This window comes from Hippocampus comes, unplaced genomic scaffold (assembly GCF_001891065.2).
Source record: "Hippocampus comes isolate QL1 unplaced genomic scaffold, H_comes_QL1_v1.1 scaffold322, whole genome shotgun sequence".
In the NCBI taxonomy this organism is placed as follows: domain Eukaryota; kingdom Metazoa; phylum Chordata; class Actinopteri; order Syngnathiformes; family Syngnathidae; genus Hippocampus; species Hippocampus comes.
The window spans coordinates 2,176,098-2,186,899 of record NW_017805137.1 but is presented as its reverse complement, the minus strand read 5'-3'; the positions used below and the strand labels follow the sequence as shown (position 1 = coordinate 2,186,899).

Sequence of the window (10,802 nt, the reverse complement as noted above, 5' to 3'; positions counted from 1 at the left end):
ACGCCTTTGATACAGCGAGTGCGCCATGGTCGTCACCAAATACAACACTTATGGTATAATCTTCAGCATTGGGCGGTGAATTGCAAGCGGGAAGTGTCCCGCGGGGGCTGGGTTTTGAACGGGATGCCAAAAACTACAAATCCCAGCAATTTAGGTTTGCTGATGACGCCATATTATTGAGCCCGGGCTGTAGGTCCCGTGAAATTATTCCCTTTCAAGCTAAAGCTACATGGCTATTAAAAAACAATAAGGTATGTATCGAATTTCAGTCAAAGCAACACTTTTTAAACTGTTATTATTCATGTGTGGGACGCTGGAGGGTTAAAACAGTAAATATAAACATGTTACCTAAGACAAAATGGTCTATTTAGCATTACTGCCTCTAGCTAGCTCTGCATCTTTTAGTAGAATCGTACATTTTTTCGTATTGCCTATGTCCCTCGAGTCATTTACTTTCATTAACCAAACAGTGTATGTACGCGTTCCTTTCTTTCACTCCATTGCTTGTCGTTGCATGTTAAATCAAGTTATTGTGAACTGTCACTATTTGTTTGTTTATTTAGTTGGAAAGTAAATTATACTGGCACGAATCTTCCAGATTAGAATCTGTCTAAAGTGGTCACATGTTCTGATTTTGCGAATCTTTTATAATAATTGACTTTAATCATTATCCAAACCCAGTTAGACATGTCAGTCTGCTTTGAACCCCTAATTTGAGATCCTGATCCTTGTTCCAAATCCTAATACAAGCTTGAAACCCCGACGTTCTCTTCAAACTCTAATTTGAAACCCTAAAACATATTTGCTTTTGCTCTCGTTCCTTATTTTAGTTGTAGTAGAGGTCTTGTTCTAGATAGGACTTCCAAAGTAGTTTAATGCTCCCGTGAATTTATTTTACAGTAATTCACTGTAGCCTCAATTGTTATCCTAAGTCAGTTCGACATGCAGCAAGCAATGCAGTATTAAATAAATAAATACATACACACGTACATAAATGCTCTTGTGATTCTCTAGTAGTGTGACTGCAGTAATTGTTATCTTAATCCAAATAGACATGGTTTAGTCGTGATGGGCACTCTCCCCTATTGCAGTTAACCAGAGAGTATTTAGTGCAGCCAAGCATGCCATTGACCTACCATGAGCTGCCTCTTCGTGTGATGCCAGAGTAGCGTTTAGATTTGATAGGTAGGAAAATTAATAAGAAATGTGTCTCTTCATGTCCTCTGTGTGTGAATGCACAGTTGTCACCATGGTGATGAAGTCATCGGGGGAAGAGGATGATGCTGGCTGGGGTCTGGGCATCCCGGAAAAGATGAAGAATAACGCCAACTGGGTGGACATTACCCATGATTTCAAGAGTTCTTGTAAAGGTACATAATAGTAGACATCAGATAGATCTGTCTTCCTCTCTTTTTACATTGACCTTTTTTTTTTTTTTTTTTTTTTTTTTTTTATGTAGAATTGAGCCTTGGGGAGTTGCTTCATGACATGCTGTAAGTATGGAAAGGACCAGAATAGTCAAGCAGAGAAGATTTAAGTGTATTTACAGCAACAACAACAAAAAACGCTTTTCTGACGGTTGCAGGTTCGGCTTGTTTGAGGCCATGTCGGCCATCGAGATGATGGATCCCAAGATGGACGCCGGGATGATCGGGAACCAAGTCAACCGGAAAGTGCTCAACTTTGAGCAAGCCATAAAGGTACACCACTGCTCGCATTGAGCACATGTGAACACAACCCATTGCATGCACAAAGTCAATTTAATGTGCTGGAGGGAGAGCAAAGTTTTTCCCTACAACAGACCGTAAACCTCAGCTTGAAACCCAAACTCAGACTGAAACCCTAACACAGGCTTGAAATCATGAACCCCGATTTGAAATTCCAACCCATGCTCAAAGCCATAATGTGAAACCCTAAACCTGGTTTAAGACCATGTTTTGAAACCATAATTTTAAGCCCACAGTAGAAACCGTGTCCCTTGTTTGAAATCCAAACTTGGGTTTGAAATCCGAAAGCAGCTTTGAAACCCTCATTTGAAATTATTTCCCTTGTTTCACACTCAGAATCGAAACCACAATGTGAAACCCTAAAATGGATTTGAAGCCAAACTTAGAATTCGTAATCCAGGTTTGAAACCCTAACACAGTTTTGAATTGACAAAACAGGCTTGAAATCGACTTTCAAACTATAACCCTTGTTTGAAACCCTCTTTAAAAACACTAAGCTTGGCTTGCAACCCTAATATGTAATCAGAGTAGTGGGGGCGCGTAGAACATATTATGGTAAAGAACATTTTGGACTTGACTTCCCCTTTAGATGTTCCTCGTAAGTGTCTATTTTATTCCCTGTAGGAACACGCCATCAAGGTGAAAGATCTGAGCCTCCCTGAACTCATCGGAATCATGGACACGTGCTTCTGCTGCTTGGCGAGTCTCCCACTGAACATTCAACAATCTCTCACCAATGTACCCGTGCGGATGTTTGAACATGTACTTTACGTGTGACCTGGTGCAGATCACATGGCTGGAGGGCCACTCCCTGGCTCAGACGGTATTCACTTGCCTGTATGTCCACAACCCGGACTTGATTGAGGAGCCCGCCCTCAAGGCCTTCGCCCTGGGCATTTTGAAAATTTGTGACATTGCACGGGAGAAAGTCAACAAGGCAGCTGTGTTTGAAGAGGTGGGCCGTAGGTTCGACACCTTCATGGATGTGTGGGAGGACGAACCCGGGAGTGACATCTGCCCTTTGTTTATGTAGGAGGACTTCCAGGCCATGACGTACGGCTTCAGGATGGCCAACAATGTCACTGACCTGCGGGTGACAGGTACAACATGATTACGCTTTCGCATGTCTCATCCGAAAAGGTCAAACAAGAGCAAAGATCAAAACCGTCGCCCCGCTTGTCTTCCAGGTATGCTGAAAGATGTGGAGGATGAGTTACAGAGGAAAGTCAAGGTAATCTATTGATTAAGGTTACCCCATGTCTGCCGAATCCTTCGGTGTTTTATGTTTTGTTTTGTGTCCACCTTTCAGAGCACACGCAGTCGTCAGGGCGAGCAGCGAAACCCCGAGGTGGAGCTGGAGGTGATTGTCTTTTGGGATACATAAACGCTAGTAGATAAGTGTGTGGACGGCTTCAGATGTGTTGGATAATAGAGGCTCACGACTAATAGCTAGACCAGTTCTTTTTTTAAAATGATCGAGTAGTGGGTCATCCATCACTGCTTTTATTGTCTTATAGAAGCTAAACAAACATGTAGCTTCCCTTTCTTGCACAGACAGCAAATAGTTAGCGTGACTCATGAATAAAATTTGCCAGGGAAATCAGATCATGTTCCCAACTTGTCGTTTCTACTTCCACTACTTTTTTTGTAAGGGTAGCACCGACTTGTTGCTAATGTTCCCTAAATTGCTGTTCCTGTGTGTGTGTGTGTTACTTCCAGCATCAGCAATACTTGGCGTTGTTCAACCGCATCAAGTTCACACGTCTTCTCTTAACGGCACTGATCGCCTTCACTAAAAAAGAGGTAACTTGGCTAAGTTCCCCCTTCAAAAAGGCACGCAGTGACAGACACGGAAGTGAGCGACACGTTTGTGTTGTGTAACAGACCAGCTCGGTGGGGGAGGCCCAGAAGCTTGTCGCCCAGGCAGCTGACCTCCTGTCAGCCATTCATTCTAGCGTGCAACACGGCATCCAGTCACAGAACGACACCACCAAAGGAGGTTAAAAAAAAAAAAAGCTCGCACGTCTAATATGTATTTTTAATAAAAATGACTTGCTCAGCTAGTTTTTGGGGGGGAATAAAAAAAAATATTATAATGGCAGATCACCCCATCATGATGGGCTTCGAACCACTGGTCAACCAGCGCCTGCTGCCGCCCACTTTCCCTCGCTACGCCAAGATCATCAAGAGGGAGGACATGGTGGCTTACTTCGGCAAGCTCATCGAGCGCATCAAGACCGTCTGTGACGTCATTAACACTACCAACCTGCACGGCATTCTGGTAATGGCGGAGGATTGTACCTAATGCAAGTTGAAACCAAAAGTTTACATCCACGATATAAAATGCAGATGCTTTTTTTTTTCTTACTGGCTGACATGAGATCATATTAAACCTTTCTGCCTCCTCACATTATTCTGGCATTTAGCTAATAAAAATAATCTCGGTAATCCTCACAGGAAAAAAATATTCAGATTTCATGTCAGAAGGTGAAAACAAAAAGTCTCTTTGTACATATTGTGAATGTCTTCTGCTTTATTATCTTGGTTACACTGAACTATAGGACTTCTTCTGTGAGTTCAGCGAGCAGTCTCCTTGCGTGCTGTCCAGATCTCTACTTCAGGTGAGCTCACGCCCGAGTGTACGTTTGTTAGGGCACTGTGGACACTGAACGTGATTGTTGTGGTCCATCCAGACGACCTTCCTGATTGACAACAAGAAAGTATTTGGCACCCATCTGATGCAGGACATGATCAAAGACGCCCTGCGATACTTTGTCAGCCCACCCGTCCTTTCATATAAGTAAGTCTGGGATTTCTATATCTTGAAATCCTGTACATTGAGGCCATCACTACATCCAGCTGTGCATCTTGCTTTCTCGTCTTGCATTTTCTAATGAATACAGAGTATCATTCTATTGTTCCCGCCCATGGCTTGCTGTTCCTGTTCCCGACTTGCTGTTGCTCTAAATCTCTCCGTCTAGTGGCCTTTGTTATTCAGAGAACATAGTGAGCATGTTTATGTTAATTTTTTCTCATTGGCCTAGCAACATAACTACTCGCATTCGCACCGATGGACAATTAAGAGCCTTCAGTGAATCGAACATGCATGTTTACAGTCCATGCATAAGAAATTCAAACGCAGAACCCCTAACTGTGAGGCATCCGTTATTCCACCAGAAGAATTACTCAAAAGTACTCGTGTGTATCTGGTGTGTGCAGGTGCTGTCTGTTCAACAATCACCAGGCCAAAGACTACATCGACTCTTTTGTCACACACTGTTCGAGGGTACTTGAGCTGTCCTCTGTGCTTCTTGCCCAGTCACTCTCCTTCATTGACGTAACTTGCATCCTATTATCTTCCGGCTGATTTTTGCCAGCCGTTCTGCAGCCTCATCCAGATCCACGGACACAACCGAGCTCGGCAGCGGGACAAGCTGGGTCACATTCTGGAAGAGTTTGCTACCTTGCAAGATGAGGTGACATTACCTTGACGATAGTTCGCAATACGCAAACGAATATCGATCACCTAAGAACTAACGTGATCCATGCTGAGACTTTTTTTTTTTTACTCCGTAAGAAAAAACAAAAGTGGTGGTATCTCACTGAGCGACCCCCCCCCCTCCCCCCGAGATTTCACTGCAATACAGTAGCCACATGTGTCCCCCACCCCTCTCACCGGCAGGCAGAGAAGGTTGATGCAGCCCTTCACAGCCTGCTGATCAAGTATGAGCCCCAGCGGCAGCACTTGGCCTGCCTGGGTACCTGGATCCTCTACCACAACCTGAGGATCATGATCCAGTACCTGCTCAGCGGCTTTGAGCTCGAGCTCTACAGCATGCACGAGTACTATTACGTCTACTGGTACGCCGCTCAGCCTCGTGGCCGCGACAGCTGCGCTCAAGTGAACCGACTAACGGCTCGTCGTTGCGCAGGTATCTGTCTGAGTTTCTGTATGCGTGGCTGATGTCCACGCTGAGCAGAGCGGATGCGTCGCAGATGGCCGAGGAGAGGATCCTGGAGGAGCAGGTGAAGGGACGCAGTAGCAAAAAAAGCAAGAAGAAGAAGAAAGGTACATGGTTTTTCTTTTCCCACCTCCATGAAAAAAAGCAATCTGACAATTTAGCATTCCTCTAGCATATTATATTTTAATAAATGTATACTGTATATTGACTCATCAATCTGACAATTTAGCATTCCTCTAGCATATTATATATTTCAATAAATGTATACTGTATATTAACTCATATGTATAGTTACCGTATTTTCTGCACTATTAGGCACACCTAAAAGTATTCCATTTTCTCAAAAGCCGACAGTGCGCCTTAATTATGGATCAATATTCTAATGTCTTGGCCGTAGTATTTTAAATGTTCTGTAAATCGCTTTGTTATAGCTGTAGTGGTTGTGAAAGTGCTATATAAATACAACTGTATTGTATTCCTTTTAGCGTAGCTCCAGCTAGTGGATGCATAACAGAACTGCAGGCACTATTGTGCCTTCTATTCAATGTGTCTTACAATGCGGTGCACCCTGTATTCGAAAACAGTTTTAAAATAGGCCATTCATTGATGGTGCGCCTTATACTCCGAAGCGCCTTACAGTGCGGAAAATACGGTATTTTGGTTTTATTCATATCATTGAAAAAATATATACTGTGATTATATCTTGACATCTCTATTTTTTATGTCAATGTATAGAAATGTTTTTTATTTTTAAGAACAATATATGAATGACACTAAATGTTCATACATTTGTTAACATTTTGTTTATTAAAGTATTTAATTTATTTCGATACAATTGTTTTGATTGAATATATCATTTATTTCTTTTTTATGACTATTTATTTCAGTATCTTACATTTAAATTGTATTGATTGGTCCAGATGTAGAAAAAGGGACCAATACATATTACATAAATATGAAATTAATATTTGGTCATCATTTTGATCTACATCAACAAACCAATGACAATGGAAGAAAAAACTTTCATGATTTTAATACTGAATTGTGTTCATTATAATTACGTTCAAATTAAAAAAAATAAAAAAAATTAGAAGTGTCTGAAAATAAGAGTCATGACCTCTGTGAATGTAGCATTGCTTCACAATTTGTGCGCAGTTCGTCCCCTGAGCAAAGAGATCACCATGAGTCAAGCCTACCAGAACATGTGTGCCGGCATGTACAAGGTACAACAGCGCCACCCTTCTTTGGACTCCGCTCAGTTTGTCAGTCAGTAACCCTCGTTCACCCTGCGATCAGACAATGGTGGCACTGGACATGGACGGCAAGGTGCACAAGCCTCAGTTCGAGTTGGACAGCGAACAGGTTCGCTACAAGCACCGCTTCGCACCCTTCAACAGCGTCGTCACCCCCCCGCCCGTACACTACATACAATTCAAGGTGGGTGCTTTTGCTTTGGACTTGTAGGGCTTCTTTTCTCAGGATTTGAGTAATAAAGTGCTGAGACACTTGCAGTAAATTTCCACAGAGTTAAGATTGGGGAATTTTGAAAATATTGGAGGTAAAGGTATCTTATTTTATTGTTATCTATGATGCTTTAACCTTCAAAGCATCATCACACGTCATGTTGACAAACTTTGTGAGATTTCAGTTCAGTGAGAATGCAAAAGGATGAACGCCCTCCACTCCACAGGAAATGTCTGACCTGAAGAAGTACAATCCTGCTCCGGGCTCTGCCGACCTCTATCTGGCTGCCAGCAAACACTTCCAGCAGGCTAAGTTCATCCTGGAAAACGTCCCCAGTCCGGACCCGGAGGTCTGAACATTCATTTGTATTTGCTTACGACCTTAAGTAATTCCAATTCACTCAGGTCGCAAATGAACAAAAATGCCATGACCGGTCATCCATTGGCCCCTTCGCGCCAAAACAAAAGAGATTACATTTCTCAATGCATGTTAAAAAGATCCACTATTCAACAACAAAGAGTTTAAAGCAAACAGTAAAATAAGCAGCCAGTGCAATAACTCATTTTGTACATTTTTTTCAACAAAAATCAATTGTCATTTTTTTAATATTCTAATATACAATAGATATAAAATAGAATAGCCTATTGGTTGAATCTTTGGGGTTTATTAAAAAAATTATGGTGGGAGTGGTCGCAGTTGCCCATACAGTAATAACATAATTAAATAGAATGTAAAGATTGAAACCATTTTATTCAAAGGATGTTGTGCTGTTTTTGGTATGCGCACCTCAACATGCATACGTACAATCCATGTAGATTTGATGAATAAACATTTTTGTGTTGTGTGACTGCAGGTGAACGGTATTCTGAGAGTGGCCAAACCCAACTTTGTGGTGACCAAACTCCTGGCTGGAGGACACAAGAAGGAGACCATGGTATGAATGACTAGAATTCTTATTACCACTATGTCACTTGAATTCCGTTGCATTTTAATCACCAGGTTTTGCCCGAGTTTGACTTCACGGCTCACAAGTACTTCCCTGTGGTCAAGATCATGTGACACTACGGATGCAATCACCTGCCGTGCTTCAAATCCACCCATCGCAACTGTGTGTGTGCGCTTTTGTGATGAAACTGTAAATTGTGTGTGTGTGTGTGTGTGTATTGCCAATGTAAGTGTTAAGACCAGTGTCGGCTTGTCAATGGAGGGTGATGCCCTCCCACTGAGTCAAAGGGACAAAAATGAATAAAAATGACAAAATACTTGTAATAAGTGTGTTTTTAGATGAGCAGGATAGATAGTATACAGTTGTTGATAAGTTAAAAAAATTCAAACAATTTTCTCTGGCTTCTCAAATGAGGGCATACTAGCAACTTGGACCCACAGAACGATGTCCGTAGACTCAAAAGTGTGAGATCCAGAGTCAGCCCTTGTGCAATACACGCACACTGGCACAGATGGGTGCTGAATTCCACCGCACCCAACAAACAACAATACCGACTTTATTTCCTGTCCAGCGCCGAGTGGCTCCTGCATTCCACGTGAACATGCCACATCCAATTTGCGACTGGCATGTCATTGTGGTGGCCATATTGGATGTGACTCAGCCAAGTTCCTACAGCTTACCTCGTTTAAGTTTGTCTTCATATTCACCTCAATGAAGTCACTTCATATTTTGACAGAACGCTGAGCCCGGGCATGAATAAGAAAAGGTATGGTGGATTTATTCGTTGGTTTTGTGACAAAATTAGACGCAGGATAAAGTGCAACTTCACTTCCGGGTTGAGTGAACGCTGGCGCGTCTGGCTGCCGCTGCTCACCCGCTATTATTCTTTTTTAGCGTTTGTTTTACGGGTTTTTTTACGGTTTACTCTCGTCATGAGCAGGTTGGCATCCACTAGTTCTACTAGTGAACATTTTAGACCTCACTAGTTGCACTAGTGCGACATTAAATGTCACACTAGTGCAACTAGTAAATATTTGGGGCATCACCAGTGAACAAGTAACATTTTTGACACTCACTAGTTAGATATCAAGGCGTCAAGGGGCTTTAACTAGTAAACTAGCTGCTGTTTTATCCGCCACTAGTAAACTAGTGAGTATTTCAGCTCGCCTTTGTTTACTAGCGCAGGAAATCACGGGTCACAAGTTCACATGTTAGAATAATCCATGATTGACAAGTTAACATGTTGCTGAAAATGAATGACTAGTTGGAGTTCGTGTGCAACTAGTTCGACAAAGTGTGTCACATGTGTGGCTGAGTGTCGAACTAGTGCTGAAAGAGATCAAACTAGTGTAACACATCAATGTCTGATATCAGGGATTTGGAATAAATGCTCAAATGGCTTGCCATACCTATCGATCGACGAGTTTAAATTCATCTCTCCTTTTATTATTTATAATTTTATCTGTGGTTTTATTGTTCTTGTTTTGATTGTAAAGTGTCCTTGAGTGTTTTGAAAGGCGCTTATAAATGTAATGTATTATTATTATTATTATTATTAAAACTACCATAATGCTCTTTGGCTACTTTCAGAAAAGCATTGGCTTGAGTGATGACTACTATATGTAAACTATATTTTTGGTGACCGTTTAACTGAGAGGTAAAAAATGTTTTCGTAATAGTTTACTTTTTTTTTCCCCTTAATCTTCCATTTTATTCTCAATGACAAACTATAAATCCTTTCAACACCACCACTTTTATTGTATGATTTTCATAATCTTTGTTCAGCAGGTCTAAATATACACATTAAAAAAAATCTGTCTAGCACACACATTTAAAATCAAAAGGGATCTGCTGGGCAGAGAAGATTTGAGTTCATTCTTCAACGGTTCTGGGTCCATTTGTTTGTACGGGACAACAAATGTGCTTTAACTTCATTCAGTAGTCATTTTGGCGAATGAGTGACCACGTCCATCTTGCCAGCTCAAATATGACTCAGAAAAATTGTCATTAAACTATCTATCATGTTGGTACTGTTGAACATGTTCGACCAATCAACTGGCAGTCAAAAATCCAGCAATTCCTCACATGTCCACTGGGTGTGCTTTCCTGCAAGGAAAACATCGTCCAGTGATATAATACACTAAGACAGGATGGAGTCATATTCTACTTATTTAGGTTCTATTATTTGAAGAATATTTCTAAATATGAATATGCTAGAATATACAGAAAGTCTCACCTTAATCCTGAGCCAGTTCAGCTTGCTTGTCGGCCTCAAACTCTCCTTCGTTGTCGTCGTCACCGTTGTAGTCGGCCAGCTCCTCCTCCATTATTTTGTCTAGGGGGTTACAAGAACACTTTGTCACTTTTCCGCTTCTGTGGTGCCGACACACAAGAAACAGAAGCCTAGCTCAAGAAAATTCAGCTGGTTGAGATGACAGCTACAGAAACACCAATTCACACACACACGAATGATCATTTATGCACAAACTCGCATAGATACACAAAGACAAATTCACACAGCCACCCAAACAAAACACAGAGAAACAAATACACAAGCAAAAATTCAAACACACACACACACAAATACAAATGAACAGTTATTTAACACACATGCAAAATAACTGACACACACACACACACACACACACACACACACACACACACACACACACACACACACACACACACACACACATATATCCC

The 10,802-nt window shown here is 41.6% G+C and overlaps 2 protein-coding genes across 6 annotated transcripts in view; one reads left to right on the top strand and one right to left on the bottom strand.

Annotated features, from left to right (window-relative positions):
* Nucleotides 1–145: 145 nt before the first annotated feature.
* On the top strand, nucleotides 146–8,422 carry naa35 (N-alpha-acetyltransferase 35, NatC auxiliary subunit). Its single transcript, XM_019867112.1, has 23 exons — nucleotides 146–251; nucleotides 1,242–1,370; nucleotides 1,460–1,493; nucleotides 1,586–1,700; nucleotides 2,352–2,426; nucleotides 2,515–2,682; nucleotides 2,761–2,827; nucleotides 2,915–2,958; nucleotides 3,037–3,087; nucleotides 3,447–3,530; nucleotides 3,612–3,726; nucleotides 3,830–4,008; nucleotides 4,289–4,348; nucleotides 4,421–4,527; nucleotides 4,947–5,013; nucleotides 5,105–5,203; nucleotides 5,410–5,588; nucleotides 5,660–5,796; nucleotides 6,845–6,912; nucleotides 6,986–7,126; nucleotides 7,380–7,502; nucleotides 8,007–8,087; nucleotides 8,153–8,422. The coding sequence occupies exons 2-23, from the start codon at nucleotides 1,250–1,252 to the stop codon at nucleotides 8,210–8,212; spliced, it is 2,175 nt and encodes a 724-aa protein (XP_019722671.1). The 5' UTR covers nucleotides 146–251; nucleotides 1,242–1,249; the 3' UTR covers nucleotides 8,213–8,422.
* A 1,410-nt stretch (nucleotides 8,423–9,832) lies between these two features.
* Nucleotides 9,833–10,802, bottom strand: part of golm1 (golgi membrane protein 1) — a 6,826-nt gene continuing 5,856 nt past the window's right edge. For all 5 annotated transcript variants that reach the window (XM_019867125.1, XM_019867127.1, XM_019867124.1 and 2 more), the window contains 2 exons: nucleotides 10,336–10,434; nucleotides 9,833–10,205 (listed from right to left, as the gene is read on the bottom strand). In XM_019867125.1, the coding sequence (XP_019722684.1) occupies nucleotides 10,337–10,434 (98 nt within the window). In that variant the 3' untranslated portion in view covers nucleotides 9,833–10,205; nucleotide 10,336. The remainder of the gene's footprint in view (nucleotides 10,206–10,335; nucleotides 10,435–10,802) is intronic.

Bases quoted from the DNA above. Each gene is read 5' to 3' on its own strand.
- naa35 (XM_019867112.1), top strand. From the start codon at position 1,250: ATGGTGATGAAGTCATCGGGGGAAGAGGATGATGCTGGCTGGGGTCTG. The intron at 6,913-6,985 runs GTACAACAGCGC...CCCTGCGATCAG, and splicing joins TGTGTGCCGGCATGTACAAG to ACAATGGTGGCACTGGACAT. The intron at 7,503-8,006 runs GTCTGAACATTC...GTGTGACTGCAG, and splicing joins TCCCCAGTCCGGACCCGGAG to GTGAACGGTATTCTGAGAGT.